The sequence below is a fragment of the Clinocottus analis genome, unplaced genomic scaffold (assembly GCF_023055335.1).
Source record: "Clinocottus analis isolate CAN_PGR_092001 unplaced genomic scaffold, fCliAna1.0.p SCAF_2, whole genome shotgun sequence".
Taxonomy (NCBI): domain Eukaryota; kingdom Metazoa; phylum Chordata; class Actinopteri; order Perciformes; family Cottidae; genus Clinocottus; species Clinocottus analis.
The window spans coordinates 10,543,817-10,564,626 of record NW_027175931.1 but is presented as its reverse complement, the minus strand read 5'-3'; the positions used below and the strand labels follow the sequence as shown (position 1 = coordinate 10,564,626).

The 20,810-nt window shown below is 40.1% G+C and overlaps 1 protein-coding gene across 4 annotated transcripts in view; it reads right to left on the bottom strand.

Moving 5' to 3' along the window:
* Positions 1 to 20,810, bottom strand: part of LOC137790315 (lissencephaly-1 homolog) — a 34,222-nt gene that overhangs the window by 12,934 nt on the left and 478 nt on the right. For 2 of the 4 annotated variants that reach the window (XM_068584440.1, XM_068584441.1), the window contains 2 exons: positions 10,221 to 10,528; positions 769 to 853 (listed from right to left, as the gene is read on the bottom strand). In XM_068584440.1, the coding sequence (XP_068440541.1) occupies positions 769 to 853; positions 10,221 to 10,252 (117 nt within the window). In that variant the 5' untranslated portion in view covers positions 10,253 to 10,528. Of the gene's footprint in view, positions 1 to 768; positions 854 to 10,220; positions 10,529 to 10,847; positions 10,987 to 19,801; positions 20,060 to 20,810 lie in introns of those variants that run through there. The other 2 variants (XM_068584443.1, XM_068584442.1) reach the window with 2 other exon arrangements.

Below are 20,810 nucleotides of genomic sequence, written 5' to 3'. Positions count from 1 at the left end.
CCTCAAAGTCAATGTAGTCAAAATAACCATAGTTTAATTTTAAATCCAATGTGCAGGAGTCAAAAACAACAAAATTGTTACAACAGCAATATAATGTTTTTTCACTGCTAACATTACTGGAAAAATGGCTGGAAAATCATGGGTAACAAACAAAAGGAAGAGAAAAAAAAGGTACAAAATTACAAATGTGAACAAGTCAGGTCAGAGTTTCTAGTAGTGTGTGTTAATCATAAAATCTAGGGAGAAAATTAACTTTCCTGCCATTTTATTGGGTACATTTAGAGAAACGGCTATAATGGAGAATCATAATATTCAGTTGTTGTCAACATGGACAGAAATGTGTAGTCAATTATATGATTATTTTAATGGTTATAGCCTAAAGGTGGTGTCGTACTTGACTACATTATAGTAAGTGTATTATATTATATGTATAAACATCTTCAACCCCCAAACAATTATAATTTCACCAGAGAGTAAAGCCATTAATGTAAAGAGGGAAGAAAAAAAAGAGTATGCCCCACACTATTAATAATTGCAATATATAGATAGTGTCGTGGATAAAAGCTTCTCTCAAGATGAACTAGCAGTAGCTTGTGGCAGAGACCCCCTAATCAGACAGACCACAATAATTGGCTGCAGGTGCTCCCGGTCACACTTGTGCACATGTTGACTAAAATGAGAAATAAAGTGGAAATCAAGGCATATTGTTTGTATAAATTGGTTCTGATTGGCTGTGCGGATAAGTGTGTCCACCCATCATCTACTCACATTATCTAATTCCGCCTCCTTCTTGAAAGTGGAATATGCTTCTTCATATCCATTGGAACGTAGATAATCGGCTATCGCTCGATTTCTGAAACAGACAAAGAGGACCCGTAATTAGTTTTCCTGATTGGCAGAGAAGATAGTTGTTCAAATGTCACGAGTAATGTAGTTGTATTCAGAACTGTAAAATAAAGACAGAAAATTAGCATGTTCAGGAAATGTGTCAGACAAAGATGTAAATGTTACAGATCCAGACTTATGTTTCTAACTAAGGATCAAAATGCATGGTATGTAAGAAAGCAGTCTAGCGCCAACTCCAACAACACACGCGCACACACACACTTACTTACTTTGTGGATAGTTCTATTTTACTAGAGTTCAGTTTGCAGAAAAAACACTCAAAGACAGCACACCTTTCTGAAAGCGGGCACAACGATGGAGCTAGTAGCAGACGTGTGATTTTAACCAGCCATTTAAAATATGTAAAGAGAGATGTACGGATAGGACAGACAATAGACAAGACAGGCAGCGCTAAAAAAGGTGAGGAGAAAGGAAGCAATTTTTCCTCAATCTCTTTTTGTCTCCTTGGCTGCCATAAGATACTGAGACACACACATTGTTTACGATTGCAGCCTCAGCAGAAGTTACATTTTCCAGGAGTTATTGAGGTTCAAGTCAGTTAGTCGGAATAGTTAATTGCTCGATTAAATAAGATTCATTTGCAGAAAAGTAAAAAAAAAATAAACATTAAAAGATAAATTTCCCTTCCTTTATCAAAAATGTCTCAGTTGAAATGTATGAGGAAAATATGTTGGTATTATATTTTACATAACAATCAAATCCATATTACTGTATAGTGTACATCCGTTATGTCAAAGCCTAAAACATTAACATATTTACAGAAAAACAGACACTAGTTAACACAAATGAGTTGCTGTAGTTGAAAGACCCTCCAACTATATGCTTGAAACTTGAATAACATGGTTTGAATAACTGAATCCTTAAATGATCGAACTCCTCATGGAACGCTGGTTATTTCTTAAGGGTAGGAGTTTGATTTCAAGACTGGGAGGAGACGTGCTGAAAATACTGCAAAATGAGATGAAGAGTGCAAACAAAGACACTATATTCATGAATGTCTGATCAAAATGATATTTGACTCTAATATAAATACAATATTTCCTTGATTCCAGTCCTCCTATGTTCAGACAAAGCGAACCCCATCACCCATAGGCGTCCGACAAGCTGTCAGGCAGGCAAGGCTTTAAGGTGCCAATATGAAGGGGTTTGAAGGGGGAGGGGAGAGGGTACAATCTGTCAGCCCAGCCTGTGCCCCCTGTGCCCTCTTGGTCAGTGTTAAACACTGAATCTCCCATCTCCCTCTGCCCACCTGAATACCCAAGACAACAGGAGCAGGCCTTATTACAGCTCAAGGTTAGCAGGAGGTTATCTTCTCCAGTGACAGCCCCTGCCTGCCTCAAGTCAAGACAACTAAAGGGGAGGGCTGAGGTGAGCTAGCATGTCTGAGAAAGTGTATAAGCAGGCAAAGGAAGCTGCAGGCACAAAGGAGGCTTTTATGTGGTGGGGGGGTGTCAGAATGGTGTGTGTGAGCCATAAAACGTATACACGAAGAGAGTGTATAGCTGCCGTGACGTCACCCATGGGTTTGGGGACTGCCGATTTGAAACTTTCAGGCTAGTATTGTAGCCGTCCATCTTGTTTTTTCTAACTAGAAGTGACGAGAGGGAGAAGCCAAGTAAATCTGGGATATATTTAAGCAACAATTTACTTTTATAAAACTTGAAGAAGTGTGAATGGGTTTAAATGAAAAAAATACAGAATACTCTATATATACACAACGCTGAGGTAGCTAATTGTCAATCACAAAGTAGCCACGCCCTAAAGCATAGCCTGATTTATATTCTATTTTATTTAAAATGGGACCATAATTCACTAAATGAATGTCACTGTATTGAAAAAGAAACTAACTAAACTAAAATTACTACAATGTATATTGAGCTAATAAAACAAGTGAGATTTTCATTTTCTGGTAGATTTCCTTCTTTTTTTTTTTGCAACCAGACGAGTCACCCCCTGCTCACCATGTGAAAGAATGCAAGCTTAAGGAACTGAGCAGGAGGTTTGCCGCCCATTATGACCAAGAGTGCGTCCAACAAACCCAACAACAAGATGTCACACCAGCCATTTACTGTCTAATTCAGAGGATGAGTTATTAAGAAAACAACCTAGCTGCCAATACACACCATATATGAAACTCTGACCTGACACTACTATAAAGATTTAACTTATGTAAAGACGTTGAATGTCTCTACATAAACAAATTACTTCTATACAGGAATCTCATTCTTTGCAGGGATTTGATGAGTCACTATGTGTGCTATGGACAATACAAGCAAACAGATACGTATTTTATTCTAGTCTCCTCTTAGCCTTGTAAAACTAAGAAACCGGTTTCCCCAAAGAGGTCAGTAAGTAAGTTGCATGGTGTTGTATACAAACCACATGGTAGAGCTGGTTAAGTAACTAGAGGGGACGAGTTGGTAAACATTCAAACTATTTCAACACACTAACATAACCACACAAAAGCAAGTGAACAAAATGGGGGCTAATATTTATAAAACAGCTCCTGTATATGCTGCAGATAACAATATTGTCAAGGTTGATATCCGTTAAAGAGATTTAGTGCTTTAAGCAAACATTAAATACCAAACACTACCCTGATCCCCACTTTAACATAGATGCGTTTTTAAATTTAAAAAAAAAAAAAATAGAAACACACATCATGCAGTTTTCAATATATCCAGTCCCTGAAGATTTAGAAGAAAACACGGGGAAATATGTTTAATAATGTCCACTGAATGGAGAGAAAAGCAGCAGGTTTCCATGGTTATTAGCCCAAGCTCGACGACGTGATGGGGAGATAGTGAAAAAGAGGGCAGGGCCAGTACAAGGACAGAGAAGACCGATAGAAAGGGGAAAAGAACAATAGAAAGCCTGAAAGCCCACAATGTAGCTGAAAACTTGTTCCATTTCAAATCAAAAGGCTTTTTCAGTGAAGCCAAAAACAATACTTCCCACTCTCTGAGGCTCCAAAAACTACAACAGCAATGTATTTCATTTTTTTTGCATTGATTATATCAATGTTGTGGTCAGTCAAACCCCTGATATAGAGCAGATATCTTATGTACTATAAACCCTTAATGAATGAAGCAGTCTGTGACAGAGAGATATGGGTGAGACAAGGAGAGATGCATGATCTCATCCGTCGGAAAAGAGGGGTGAGTCAGCCAGCATGTCTGCCAGTGACATCACTTCCTCCCACTTTATGCTCATTGATCATTCACTCCATTTAAAAAAGATGTGCAACACTTTCTAATGGAGCCCCCACACTTTCCTTCAATTCACTGCAGTCTGTGTAAATGTGTGAGCAGTTTTAGTAACTAAACCATTTAATTATTAAGCTGTTTGAAGTGTGCTGCATAATACATAAAGAGAATCTCAATAAGGTTAGAACATATTAAGCTATACCGAGTGGTGGCAGGACCGTTCGGTTTCATTGATCATTGTATTAACCTTAACTCATATTTGTGCCATTTAGTGTGACCAACAGCACAGTTGAGCGGAACCAGACAGACTTTGGTGGTACGGCTGCTACAGACTGTAAATGAAAAAACAATTGAGGTGACAGCGACCGCTCACTGTCTGAAAGCACGCAACACTTCACAAGCACCACATGACGGCTATCACTAACAATTATTTCCAATGTACAGTTTGTTCGTTCGTTTTTTGTGTAAAAAAGCGATAAATGTTTATCAGAAGTTCACAAGACCAACAACAATGTCTTGTGCTATAGTTGAATTGTCTGTGTGTGAAGCTCATAAACTTAATGACCAATAACTACTGATTTTAATGGACTTCCAGAGACTGGACATAAGTCACCCAACAAAGAAACTACGCCTACTCTCTTGACAAAGCACCACTTATGATCCATTTAATTACAAACACATTGACCTACCCACCCACTGCCTAAATGTTAAAGAAACACAACTCTCATCTGCTACAGGTGGACTCTAAATGCTCTCATTAATCTTACACAAAGGAGATTTTGCTTGCCTGGCCATTGCCCTGTGCCAAATATCTGTCTATGGGCACGACTATTTCTAGACCAGACGATGTTTTGACCCGTTTAATATTTCAAAACGGCTGATAAATGTTTAATAGGAGGTTAAGTTAACGTCTCCTCCCTGAAAGGTCCCTCTGCACATATACAACTCCACTTCCTATGGGTTATTTCCCAGGCATATATCACACCTCAGAGTTTTTGTTCCCTATGTAAAGTTTGAAAACAAATGTAATGCCAGCACCGTGTGATGAGGTTATGATGTTGCTTCATACCGCTTACAAAAGGCGTGTGCCAGTGGTTCTTTTTTAAAGAGGATTGCCACTGTGCAAACAGCAGAAAACAAAAGACAAGTGTTGTTGGTAATGTAACCAACATTGCTGTTAAATATTCAAGCAGCTAGGACACATGTAATGTGGTGAATAAACAAGGGGCCTTTAAAGTCACCTTTAATTTTTGTTCTCAACTTTTGAACAGCCAGAAAGGTCCCATCTGAGGATCTAAGGTTGCCAGCTAGCTCATAAGCAGGCAACTTTTCTTCTACATATTTAGGGACCAAAACCATACATGCTTTAAAAGTGATCAGTGAAAACAAGACTAAAACGAACAGTGATACGAGGTCATATGTCAAAATCAATGAGAAGCCTAGCTGCTGCATTCTGAACTAGTCGGAGGCAAGAGAGTGACTTTTGGTCACACCAAAAGGGAGTCAAGTCTAAAAAAAAAGGTAAATGCATGAATGATTTTTTCCGGGTTAGAGGATTGGTTTGGAGTGTTAGAGATGGTTCTAATTTGAACCTTCAATCGGATTCAAATAGTACTCCAGATGTTTTGTCAGTGTCCTTTGTTTTAACAGAAAGGGGACGAAGGGCACTTTCAATAACACTGATGGAGTTTGGGGGACTAAAAAAAATGTCTAAAGAATCTAGGAATCTTTTTCAGAACTGGTACAGCTCTACAATTTACTAAAGGCCTTCATTTGTTTGAGTTGATGGGACGTCTATAGAGAGTAAGTTGAGCATTTTTAAGGAAGCACAAATGTAACGAGAAGCAGAACGGTTAAACGCTTAAACGGTTAAGTTTATTCCTCATATTAACAGCTGAGTACTGAACATCTGATAACTTCTCAAGGAGACGCATTCCACAAAAATCATATAACAGGATTGCATAATTGCCCAGTTACAGTTGGATCTCCATGAACACTGTAACTAATCCATTTCTCTCACTTGATTGATGAGACGCACCAAGCATTGGAATACTGAGACGCGTCTCCTCAAGGTAATCACTACCTCGACTAACCAGGCAATGAATCAAACATGTAATTTCAAAGACATAAGTTCTGCCCTTTACTTGGTTCCCAACTTTCAATAGTCCCAAAGCTTCTAAAAAAAGCCGATCATCATAATGCTGTTGAATTTTATGTAAAACAGGTGGGTTGTGAGGGAAAGAACGCAGTTTTTTTTTTCATATAGGTTACAGGCACTGCAGTGAAGTTCAACCCTTTAGCCAGAAGACTTCAAAGTGGAAAGTCTCTTTTACTGGGAACCAAAGAAGAGAAAATTATTTGTAATGACTGCAGAGTTAACACAACATATTAACCTTTACTTTGGAAAAGGTGTGTGTGTGTGCAATATGCTTCCAGGTCTGGACATTAAATACACTAAGAAATCACACTTTCTATGATTGTGTAACGTGCACACATTTTTTTGTCACATGGTGATGACGAAGCTTTGTTGGCCGAACAAAAAAGTCAAAGCTTTGACAAGTGTACTTTCCTAAATCCTCCCATGAGAGTGTGTATACTAAAAGCTAGCATAAACGGAGGATAACTAGAATAGGCAGAGCACAGAGTGACTATAGCTTCCCATTATAAATGTAAAAAAAAAAAATCAATGTTTTCAACGTAAAAAGGACCACACAACAACATGCAACCAACGATTTCTTTCATTAAAAACAGGAATGGTCTGGTTGATATTAAAAGCAAAAAGTAAGGAAACCAGTGAGTGGATACTAGCAAGATAAAAAATGTTGATGATTGATATGGGATGGTGGGTCCATAACACAGACACTGTTACCATGTCAATCCATCTGTGTCAGTCCAGAGGAAAAATCCGATTGGTATTGCTGGCAGACCCCCTGCCGATGCACCCCCCTGGGATCACTACTATGGTCACCATTAAAAAGAAGCTTGAGAACAAAATTGTAAGGCCAAGTGTTTGTGTGTTCCAGGAACAAATGTCTGTGTGTAATCCCCATAGAAGGCACCTGTCTTACAAAAATACTAATACAGATATTTGATTTTAAATTCTGTATCCCTGGATCAAACAAGGGAATATTGGCAAATCTGTGTAAATAATGCTGTGATGTTCAATTCAAAAAAAGGGGTTGTGCACTATAGTAGGCCAACTGATTTGAAAAGTCACTAAAATAAGTTATGCTATAAATAACTTAAATCATGACAATATCCCATTTTCTGTTGACAACTATAAAGTTGGAGAAAAAAAACTGATTAATTCTCGTCCAAAAAGACACCCTTGTATGCTTCTGCATCTAGGACACATTGGAAATGTAGTGATGATACAAAACAAAGACAAAAGCAGGATGTACAGCAGGTGCTCTCGACTGAAAATTAAATCAAGTGTACCACTTAATCTTAAAACCTCATGGCGCTGGCTGGCCCTTCTCAGGCACATTTTCTCAATGGCGGTGTGCTGCAACAGGCTCCCCGCACCCTTTCTCCCTGTGGGGAGGTACTTTGCGCATTTTACTTAAAAATGATTTGGATTTTTCATTAGCAGAAAAAATAATTGGAATACATCTAAAAGAAAGTATTGTGCCGATCTAAATATCAATGAATAAAACAGATGTCCTTTGCCAGTATAAACTCCTCATGCCAGTATAAACTCCTCATGCCATAGCTTTGACTTTGGTGTACTACACTCTTACATGGTTTAAAAGAAAGTCATATGAACCATTTTGTAGCCCAAGACATGGAGAAGGCTGAGGCTAGTTTCTTTGTAAAGCAAAGGCAGTGTTCAAAGGCAAAGACCCATCTGCACATGGTTGCCTGCAGGTCTTACAGGGGAGCAGATAGTTTGTGTTCTGCATCTATTTTTACCCCACGCCAGCGGGGACGAGTCTCCTGACCCTGTTAAGAAACACAAATGTGCTTTTCATTGGCTATGCCTACGAAAATAGAGTGGTTATGAGGCTGCTACGCAATCACAGCATCTGACTGAGGCGCTGACAAAACAGCACACATCTTGGGGGACAAAGATTATTTCTCTTTTTAGAATATGTTGTTCCACACAGCTAATATAACCGTTATGCTGTCTTTTGGATGTGTCAAAGAGCAGGTCAATGTATACTGGAAAAGACAAAAACAACTCTGCTAAACTACCTTCTCTTGTTATCTGTTCTTCTGGTCATTTGATTTCACCTAAAAAAAAAAAGGAATATTAAATGCCCAAAACATTTGTTCTGAAGACACACAGGCTACGGTTATGACGAGCATCCACACAACTCGAAAAAAAAACCTCCATCCACACCCTCTATGACCCCCAAAGGCCATGTATTGTGCATTTTCACGTATGGTAATAATATGGACAGAGATCATTCCTCAAACCGTGCTAAAGGGCTGCTCAGGAGAGAGATCGCCTAAATACAATGGGAACAAAATCTATTTGTTTGCTGCCTGGTGTTAAAAAGGGCTGTGACAAAAAAAGGAGAGGACCCCAATGAAAGATTTAGCGTGAATAGCATGAATGGCAGACAGTCCACCGGTCACTGTTCCCAGTAACCCCTCAGCTATTCTGCCTGATGTAAAATGGGCCACTGGGTTTTTAAGCTGGCTTGCCTAAATGAGGCTGCTATTTAGGAAATAAGATCTTAGGGGTACTTTATAGCCGACAAACTCAATGAGCCCCAACTGAGCTAAGTGACATCTCCAATGGGAAGAATGCTTGAATGTGACTCAAGTAGTGTGATGGTCCCACACTTGTTTCCTGTAAGCAACATGGGGCCAGAGACTTGTGCAACAGAGGAGAAAGAAGGGGTAATGGAGTCCGTGGCAGCTTCCTCTGAATAGCAAATAGCATGAAAGATTAGCATTCCAATAGCTCTCGCCATACCAACAGACCCCGCCCACAGTGCTAATCTAACAACACAGAAACATAGTGAGGAATGTTAAGAACCTTGTCATGTGAATTCTATTCAACATAAACAGCATTTGTTTCTCTGTTTAAGTCAGAGAAAACAATATCTAAGATATTTTTTTTAAATATGCGGTTTTAACTAACATCTTAAGTGGAAAGGTATTTTTAAGGACGAAAGATTAACAAAATCCCATCTCCTTCTCATGACCTTGTAACTCACAATGAGTTACCTTAACTTTTTATCTCCCGCCTCAGGGGTTAATTACCAAGCCCACAGACTCAGCAGCGCCATATTAGAATTCCCTCATTATCACAGCCTCTCTCACTTTCTCAAAATACACCACACAGCATATGTGCAGATATTTCTTTGTCTGGATGCCACTTCAGTGCCTATGCCAGACAGTTTTTAAGAATAGCAATGACTTTTCGGTTATCTTTCTCATATGAGTTTTATGTGAAATCCCTCTGAGCAGCGCAAGTACCACAGCACAACACTTTGGATTGCTGTTTTTTTCCTCTACATATATGTTTGGGCAAAAGTAGGCACTAATCTTAACCTAAGAGGACACACTTTTAAGAGGAAGGTAGTGTAGGTGGAGGATCAATACATTTGTACTGCAAGATCTCAGGGAAGCTCAGGAACCTTAACCCCGTCATTGATTCTTCGATGAATGGTTTAAGTACAAAGGAGAAAATAAATGACAAATGTCCATAACTAAGAATTTTTTAGTAATCAATACACATCTATGCTTAGCCGCAATGAAACCATCATTAAAAAAAGGCATGTCCTGTTTTAATGAAGAGAAAGAAAAAAAAAATGTTTTTTCTTTCTCACTATTAAAACAGTACATATCAGTGGCAGGCCGTGAAAATTGTCATTACACCAGCTGGAGAGTTTAACAGCTGATCACTGAAAGCAACTAACATTGTTCATTCCATCAAGGTTGCACAGTGACACCAGAAGAATGTGGTTGTACTGGGCAGCTGTGGAAGTGGGCGTGTGTCTGTGCATGAAAGTTCATTTAGTATAAAAATGAAATTAATTATTGTCACATGATGCAAAAGATACAACATTAAAACCGCAATGTTTTAATCCATATATTCAGAATCTGATATGTTCATAACTCAGCTATGTTATGAAAGGCATGTTGACAACTTACAGTTCATCTCGTTGCCGTTGTGACAGCACCATGGTGATGGGGCAGTGTGGGCAGGGTTCAGGAAGGATCCGTTGGTAGAAGGTAATTCTAGTGCAGCTGCTGCACTCTCCTTAGTCAGGAGATGAGCTGTGCTGATCCAAGCAACACGGTCAAGGATGAGCTGCGTACTCCAGCGGCGGGCAGTTGGTTTTGTCCAGACAAAGATTGAGAGAAGGGGAATGCAGGAATCTGCCCCCCAACTGGGTGACTCCAGGGACAAGAGAAGTGGCAAGCCTGCAGACCAGTCACCAGCCAAGTCTACACTGCATCTGGAGAGGAGGAAGAGGGAAAGTCAGCATTAGGTATGCATGACAGATAACATGAAGAGTGGGTGAAGATGAAAATGTTTATAGGCCAAAGGAGTACTGCAATGTCTGCACCAAAAATACAGTCAAAATGGCAACTCAACAACAAAAAAAGGGTAGCACATATTATATACAGTGCTATTTTTTAACCAGACAGACATTAAAACCACCAAGGCAAAGTCCATTTATCAAACATTTCTTTAAAAAGAGAAAATAAAAAGAAAATCACATTCTTTCCAATAAAGCACTCATTCATTGGCTTTTCAGCTGCACTACTATCTACCTTCATAATCCGTCATGTCACCAGTCTGGTCTTAGAGCTGTGGCCTGTTCTGGCAGCAGATTCTTGTCTCTGTGATCATACAAGAGCTGACCCACATTCCGTGAGCAATGTACTTCTCCTCCCAGGTTGCCAACAGAAAAGAAAAACAGGACACTGCCGAGTAAGCTTGAGCAACGGCTGTGCTCGTCAAATTCCCCAAACCCATTGTCTCATTAAGATCACTCCTCAGGAGCTGGCTGGCCTGACTGATGGTATAATGAAATCCCTATGACTGGCAGCAAAAAATGCATGTTAGTATGAAGATCTATTTTTGTCAGAAGTGTATTATTGAGGTGAGGGAGAGGCCAACAAATAGTGCTGGCATAATGACAATAGTTTGGTGTAGAACAAATTTGATCGGCCAATACCGATCAAAAGCTGAGAATGTTGTGTTATAACGCTTGTTAAAGCGCTTGCTATAAAAATCAGCAAAGCTTTAGGCCGCATTTCAATGCAGCCAACATTAATGTGACGATTGCATCGTGGTCTTGAAAAGCACTTTACCAAAGCAGGTACCCACTAGAATGTTAACTGTGAGCTACAATAAGCCTCTTAGTCTACTGGGACCAGTCTGACAAAATCTCTGCCAAACCAGTAAACAAAAATACAAACTAAGCCAATTTACCTCTTTCTCGAGATCTGCAAAAAACTAACAAAACTATATCCAGCCACAAAGAGCCAGGCACGTGTACATGAGACAATGTGGGTTAGGAGTGAGATTTGCTACATGTGAAAGGAGCAGCATGAAACATTGATGTGTTTGGAGGAAACGCGAAGATTAGAAACACCCCAGGAAGCTGCAATTTAGGAAAATTCTCACATTCCTCATTTCAGCTGATTTGCAGAAGTGACATTACCACAAGGAAGGAAAAGAAGAAAAAAAAACTCCTTTTCACTCCTGTTTTTGTTTACTCATATGCATCACAGCAGCTTTTGGTTTTGTATATTCAAAACATGATGCCTGCTGATGTACCATTCAGTCTAATCTGATGAATTTATAAGCAACCTAACAGCCAAATGCTGTATTGACACCAAACGCGACAAGATTTGATTGCATGACCATATTACATGCAAAGTCAATGCACAGCTGCGTAGACGTAACTTTTCAGGCAGGGGATACGACAGACGCGTTTGAGGCGACACGAAGAGCAAATTTGTCGCGGGGCGAACAGAGCGTTGGGCATGACACGCTGCGCGAGTTGAAATTTTCCAACTCGGGCGACAAAAAAACGCGAGTCATAGTTGCGTCAGCTAATCAGCGTTGAGATGTTCCGCTCGTCACGGCAGTACTGCTGCTGTTCAATCAAACTTCTGCCTGTCCCCCGGAAGTAACACTGATAGGGGCCGTTATTCAGACCTTGTTGTGGGACTATGGATAATATTATGAACCCAGACACGATGGAGTTTGATGTTCTGACGTATATGGAATTTACACAACAAATATAAAGCAGAACTAATGGTTATTTCTTTCATTGTCTATAGCAGAAAAGATGCCTTTTCCCAGTGAAAGGCTAAGGAGATAAGCCACGCCCTCTTTGTGGCTGTGTGACTGCGTAGATTTACAGCATGGAGGACATTTTTGTCTGTTGCCAATTACTCTGCCATGCTTAATGGATACAACACCACAACAGTGCGATGACACAGGGCTAAAAAAATACTCCCCATACACAACATCCATTAAAAAAGGCATGTGCCCTCAACATCAACCTGTAAAACTGCTGTGGTGTGTGAAATGATATACTATACAGTAGTCCCTCGTTTATCGCGGGGGATACGTTCCAAAAATAACCCGCGATAGACGAAATACGCGAAGTAGTGAGCTTTATTTTTTACCATTATTATACATGTTTTAAGACCGTAAAACCCCTAACCACACACTTTTATACACTTTTCTCAGACAGGCATTAACATTTTCTCACATTTCTCTCTTATTTAAACACTCTCAAAGTTTCGCGGATTTAAAAAATAAGCCCGAACATGTTTAACAAATTTTATTTTAATGATCAATCTACGAGGTCCTCTGACTGCGCCTCTTTGTCCGGGAGCCTCTCCGCAGACTTTTAATCCGGACGTATTCTGTCCTGTACAGGAGACTCTGCACGGAGATTGATTGACACAGTCCCTTAGCTTCATGAGGGCGAAGAACACAATGAGCATTCATACTGTACGCTGTAAAAAATAAAAAAATAAAAAATCCGCGAAACAGCGAGCCCGCGAAAGGTGAACCGCGATATAGCGAGGGACGACTGTATATTGATACGTCCCTCTGTGCTGCTGGCAGCAGTCATTGCTGTGAGTATCCATTATTGTGTTAGAATCCTCTCTCTGCAAATCTCATTTGTGCCTTCAGTATTGAGCAAAACGTTTGCACATAATCAGTCTTATTGTCTCAGCAGGAAATGTGGTTGTGTCTTCTTGGAATGGGCTACAGCCATGGTGCATCTATAAATCTGCCCACCGACTGTTAATAATGGTTTTGCGTCTTCTGCCCATTGATTCTTCAGTCTTTGTGTAGCGGCAGGAACTGTACAATAAAGAGCCCCTTACTCTAATGGAGCTGACTGCTTTGAGAGATTTAATTTAATTTCCTGTTTAGTCCTCACAGCTTATCTGTTGTTAAAATGCCATTTTAATGAATAATGAAAAACACCCTCTGTCTGTTAGTTTAGAATCCATTACCCAAACGGCAAGTCTAAACTGTAATGAACCACACCCATTGTATCACCATCTATGCATAAAGTCGGCTCTATATAGTCCACTGTATGAATTGGACTTGTGTTTCTAAAAAATGTGATCACCAAACATCACATTTCCTTCAAAACACTCAATCAAACCAAGAAAAATCATATTGGAATACATCAGAGTAGGGATGGGCATAATCGACAATCGATTAATTGATCATTAAGAATTTCGTCGGTTACATTGCGTTTTCATCAATAAAAATAATGCATGTTCTGTTGCGTAGTGTGATGATCTGTTCACGTTGTGAAATATTCGGCCAAGTAGATTACATGCAAAGTCAATGCACGGACACGAATGGTTGCGAAAAAGCAAATTTTTCGCCGGGCGGCACAAATGACACGAAGAAGCGTTGCCAATATTCGCCTTTTTCGCTCTTTCGCCAGGGTTGAAATGGTTCAACTTTGGCAAAAAATTCGCCGGACGCTGAGTTGCCAAAGCGTGGAGAAGCTCCGCCCGAGGTCTCCGCCGTCCTTTCGTAGCGGAATTCAACTGGCTGCTGGTCCCCCTGAATGAGCGATGGAAGCGGCTTCATTCAGACACTCAGCTGTGAGCGACTACAGATAATATTATAAACCCAGACACAGGGGCGCTTTATGTTCCGACGTTTGTGGTATTTCCACAACAAGTATAACGCTGAAATAGTTGTTAATGTCGCATGGTCGATAGCGGAAATGAAAACTGTTTTACAGGAATGTGATCGGCTGAAATTCCAGTCGATTATTGATGCAGCGATGTTTTATACCGAACTAGTTTCTTCAGAGCGTAACAGGATATTCGTTGTGAGTGGAGGTGACAAGGTGCTCAGTGTTGCCAGATTGGTGATGGCGTAGTATCGTACCAAAGGCTCAAAATGGTTGTATTTGGAGGATCATTATCGTGCATCTGGCAACCCTGAGATCGGTCCATCAATGACAGTTTTCTTTACAGTTAGAGCTCACGCAAGAAGGTGGATCATATGGTACCGTTTCAAAACTTGTAAGTGCGTAATAATTAGTTAGTGAAAGACCCAGAGAAACATAAATATCCCATGAGGCAAAATCCCGAACGCTTTGGAATCCCTGTCGGACGCATTTGTTGGGTCTCGAAAAGAGGACATGTCTGGGAAAAAGAGGACCTCTGTGCACCCTCAGTAACGGGCTCAAGCCACGCCCCCTTTGTTAATGATTAATCGAAAATCGATCGTTAATTCTGCTGACGATCGATTAAGACAATTTCATCGAATGCCCATCCCTAAATCAGAGTAACATGTCTGCATTTCTTTCCAAAAAAAATGTTAGAGAAAAGCTGGAAACTACTAAAACTGTTGAGACCAAAAAAAGAAAAAACTCAATGTACAGTTAATGTACATGTAACAATACTGAACAATTGATGTCATCTGATCAAAAAAACATAGGTGATATGATGCAAACTTGAAATATTATTCTGCTGTACGCCAAGTATGGCAGACATGGTATGTGTACAACACTTCCATGTGTAAATAAAATGAAAACTCCCCTGAGGAATGTAGAGCAAAGTTTTCTGTTGGTCTCTTATGTCATCTTCCTCCTTCAAAAGCAAAGCTCCTAAACAGCTGGAATCTGGAGTGCCTTCATTTTCTGTTAATTACTTCACCTTTATTTTACCTGTGTCTCTGGAATGTTACCGTATAACCTTTCACAAACAACATGGAGCACTACTGCCCAAGGGAAAACAATATAAAATGCAAAAATAGCAACATTGCTAAACGATGCAAGAAAACAATAGCCAAGGGTGACTTCACAATACCGTTTGTTTTCTGCATGTTGACAAAGTTAGTTGAAACTAATAGCAGACAAACACTTCAGGTGAATTCAGCTGGGAGACAAAAACCCTAAGCCAGGGGTCACCAACCTTTTTGGAACCGAGAGCTACTTTGAGGTACAAAATAATCCGAAGGGCTACTTGTTTGATACGAACTTCCTGGACAAGAAAGTCGCACAGATCACCTTTTAATTATACTATATGTGAACTGTCTGATCACATATCAATGTAAATTATTCCTCACAATAATTATTAACAATTTCCACAACAATGATGGTAGGAAAAACATGTTTTTAATCACTTTGTTAGAAAAATGTAAATAAAGTTATATCCGTGGAAAAAATAACTAATATTTAGTTACTACTAAATAACTTATTGTGGAAAACAATAAGCTATTTTTTTGCAAAACAGAATAAGTGCAGATGTGTAAGCATCAGGTTGTATCAGTGGCTTACTGAGCTGCTTTCCTCTTCACATCTTTTTAAAAATGAGCTTAATGAGCTGAGGTCTGTTTTCTAATTAAAGACGCAACAGCAGAAAAGACCTCACGGAGATCTCATAAAGATCGGCTTTTGGCAAAATGCCAAGAATCTGCGAGTCGCGCATGCGCAGAGCAGCCTGTTAACGGTGTACGGTGAACATTTAAAGTCAGCATTTCCTCTTGCGCCCAGAGACTCTCGATAAAGTCAGAAACGTTGTTTATGGAACTCCATGATGCTGCCTATTGGTCTTGACCCGCATGTACTTGAACTGTTAGGCTTTAAAACTGATAGCTGTTAGCTTAAAATAGTGTTTGCTTGAAGCAGCAAATCCCATTGAAAAGCACGCAACATATTTTTCGCTTTCTCTCTCTGTGTGTGTGTGTGTGTGTGTGTGTGTGTGTGTGTGTGTGTGTGTGTGTCCACTGTGTGCGCGCCCGTGTGTAAGTGTGTGCTCTGTGCGCGCCCGTGTTCGGGGCGTTACCACTGCTTGCAATACAGAGAAGAGTTTTAACGCAACCATGGTCGGTTGATAACATTTTTTTTTTTTAGAACACGTCTCGCGGGCGACTCACGTGGTACCTGCGGGCGACAAGGTGCCCACAGGCACAGTGTTGGCTACCTCTGCCCTAAGCAATTGAAACATAATTTTGAATTAAAGCAATGAAATTACTATTGTTGTGTATTTGGTGATTCAGGTCTATTCTCATGTGATTGCATGATTTAATAAAATATGTAGTCTTCTATTTAGAACCTATACTACAAATCTTTACAGATAGATAAATATCAGAGGATGCAACAGTATTCCACAGAGGTTTTAGCAAATTGTAGGACTTTTAGCAGTGAGTACACAATACAAAGGAGACAATACAAATTATCTAAATTTAGGTTTCAGCAGTGGTACCAACCCTTTTCAAATTTGGATGAAGATGAGTGTGGCATAGCATCTCTCCCTCAGAAGACAACTGCACATTAATGTACATCCCTAGAGTGGACCACTGGGTTGTTAGCTAGATCAACAAGGGGCATGTATCATCTCAAGCAATAAAGTTGGTAATGTGATGCAGCTCTGACAAGCCTTTGTAGAGGCCTATTCATCACTACTTGTCCATATTCTCAAACCAACTCTACCCAACGGGCCTGAAAGCTGAATATTCTGTTAATCATTGCCAGTTTCTGTGAACAGTTGTTCTTGGTAAAAGTACTCTGACACAAATTATCCAAAGAGCTTTATCACTAACCGAGTGAACATCTGGCTCAGCTTTCAATCTGCAGTTGGTGCAACCGGCAAGGTGCCTCTGTCAGTTATGTGTTGTAACAATCATCAAGCCTTACTAAACTATACAGCTACATACGTCTTTTTTTCAGTGGCAAATAAAAGGAGACTTTCTTAACAACACAGCAGCAATTATAGGAATTAATTGGCTGTTTGTCCAAAAACTTCAATCCCATCTTGCTCTCTCACACCAAGAAATGCATGTTGACAATCAAATAACCAAGCCACAATCCGATCACTTGTGTTACCTGATGTTAGAGGCCTGGTTAGTTGATCAGAATCCACAGAAAGAGGGATAAAAGACTGAGCAGGCAGGAAGCTCACAGGAACAACAACAAAAAAAAAAAATCACATACCAGAACAAACCGGCATACACAAGTGGGAACAACCTAATAAAGACTAGTTACCATCCTTTATTAATACATGTTTGAGTCAATTGCACAGTACAAGCAATGTTCCATTTGGCAGTCATGAGGTGCTTGTTCAATTTGCCCAGGGTGTTCACGTCTTGCCAACATGTTGTTGGTTTAAATTATTATAGCTCAAACTTAGACTGGAGGTGTGTGCCGAGTCAGTTACTGTTGCCAAATATGAAGCATGTTCAAATCAAACCTTTCAATTCTCAAGACAACCACTATAACTGGTTGCTAAAAATGTATTCAACAGCAACTACATGTTGTTGACTGTAGTGTCAGTTTGATGTCCACTTTGTCAGACCTTTCTTCACAGACTTTTCTTCACAATCTAAGCAGACATTTGTAGATCGACGGGCAGTTGCTGCTGAATGCAGGTCAGTAATGGCCTCTCAGATCGCTGGTGGATAACGTATGTGCTACCGTCAGCTCAGAGAAGGAGGATCATATAGCTATCAATCTGCCCTCCAGCTCAAAACAATTGCGAAGATAAACAGACTCACACTCATTGTTGACTGTTGACACAAAATGAAGAGGAGGGCCCCTTAGGTAAAACTGTACATCTGCTCCGCAGGCTATTCTTACAACCGACACAAACTACCCCAATGACATCCATAAGGAACAACCTACGCAATTTGTGGCTGTTCTTTGCTTTACCCTTCAAATGGCAACTACTCCCAGCAGAGCAGTTCTTGCAATGGCTGAAGCCTGTACAATGGGTATTGCATTGTTTTTATTGCTGGAGGAACTGAATAGAAAGTGACTGTGGTTAAATGTATTTGAATTACTGGCTTAAAATCGGACTAATATCGAATTATCCTGTTCATGTAAACACCTTTGTTTGAATAATTGCGGTCCGACTACGATCCGATTAACACCCCTGGATAACTCGATCCAACTCTGTTGATAATTCGGACATCCCGGCATGTAAACGGTGAATCGGATTAGTAACTGGACTATGCGCCTTTGCGCATGCTCAAGATCTAGCCGCCCTCTCCCTCCCCCTCTTCCAGGTCGTGACCCGGAAGTCGAAAGAGACGATAAATTGTCACGGCCAGCAGAAACAAACAAACGTAAAAGTCGGGTTACGAGCCGATACTACCTTCGGTGGGTGTCCCCGCTAGCTCCCTGATGTAGCCTGCTAGTGCTGCTGCTAGTTCCCTATTTGCTCTCCGCTAGCTCCCCGACAACCACCGAAGGTAGCGGGGTTCTCTCCATTATGAAGAGTGAAGAGGTCAAGCGGAGATGGCTGTATCACCACTAGATGTAATGAAAACAGCGCCATCTATCGTATCGGATATGACATGCTTTCGGACAATGATTTGATTTATTCAATGCCATGAATATTAGGATAATAGCAGTTGCCCCGAAAGAGAGCATAGTCCGACTAAATCAAGATTCGAATTAATACCATCATGTAAACGCACTGACTGACTGCCAGGAGGCACTTATTGCAATCAACAATTGATGAAACTAGTGACTTACTGAGAATGCTTTCAGGTAAACTGTAATAACAACTAAGCATGTCTATAGCTTGAAAGAAAGAGCTGCTGTTCTCATATAAGCTCATGTTTTCAAGTAGTCAAACAAAGAAAAGGGTATATCAATACGCAGCTCAAGCCCATTACAAATACCATGCGATGAAGTTTGAACCTTGAGCCATTTTCAACATCACAGTTGATCTGTATATCAGGCTTTTAATAATATCTTGTACTCAAATTGTGTTGCATTTTCATTTAACAAAAGAAGTGTTCTCAATCAGGGCGAGGTTGGTAAAAACATAAACGAGCATTGAAACAACAGAGGGTATTATGCTAAAATGATTGAGTAAACTCAAAGATGTCGGGGAAAAAATCCTCAGTGATTTTAAGAAGAAAGCCTTCAGTGTAGTGCAGTACACTACACTTATTCGTAACTTAAATACGAATGGGATTGTTGTGTTTTAATAGTAGCATACTAGCATATAATTGTTAGGTTCACAAAAAAACTTGTTTCAAAATAACTACAAGTTGACGTAAGGGGTTACATTAATCTTCAAGATGGTTGAATTTGATTAAGCTCAAAACCGTCTTAGACAAACAAATGCTTTAACCTGAGAGCTAAGCACACAGTCAACGTGTATTTAATAAGCTACACACTGTTTTCCAGAATGAAAAAAAAGCATAATTCCAGTTAATCTGGCATCCAGGCGTGACTGGGAAAAATAAACGAGTAAACGATTCTTACTTAAACCAATGCGTTATTTCCAATATCACGACAAGGTTGTCCAAAATGTCGATTGATCTCGCTTGTCGAATTCAGCGAACAACCGTGTGATTCACCACAGCGATGATTTGCATCCATCCCAGTTTCAGCCCACGGTCCAAATAAAATCATGTCCCGATCCCTTAAATCATACAGCCTCACAATGCGTGAGAAAAACGTGCAAACGGAAAACAAGGCAGTCACTTGAATACTGGGTAGATGCAATACATACAAACTCATCGCCTGAGATGTGCTCCACCCAGATTTTCTAACACTCTGCCAACAAACCGCATGAAGCAGACCGAGTCGCAGAGATGATGATGGGCGCTTCAGCTGAGCATACCACCACGAGTATCCGCCAGTATGACAGCGAAGACAGCAGACAGGGTATACTCTGGTAGCATGGCACATCTCTGTTACACAACTGCAGCAGGATTGTTTGACATTTGAATATATATATATATATATATATATATATATATATATATATATATATATATATATATATATGCACACACACACACTTCTACTTGTAATCCCACAAACAATTATACAACGCAAACCAGATGACTCATATTTCTTAAAGCCTTCTCTAAATGCTGCGGGCATCGGGCCACTAATATTAATTTAAACGTTAAACGAGTCACATAGCGACCTTTAGACACTAGCAATGACGACGTGTGATCGCCATTGCGTTTGGTTGTCATGGTTTTAAAAACACGAGTGACAGGCTGCACTATTAACTGTGCTAATTACAGAGTATAACTTGGCATTGAAGGCAAATGTAGCTGTAGTTTACAACGACCCAGCCAAACCTACAACCATGACATATCTCCTTTCTGCGGTCATTCACGACTTTGGTCGACCTACCGACGGTGCCAGTCGGTAGCTTAACGTTAACTGTGTTATCGTTAAGCTAACGTTAGCTAAAGTTAACGTTAGCTGGGTTAGCTTACTGACGATGCAGTCAGAAAGTTAGCTCGTACGTTCA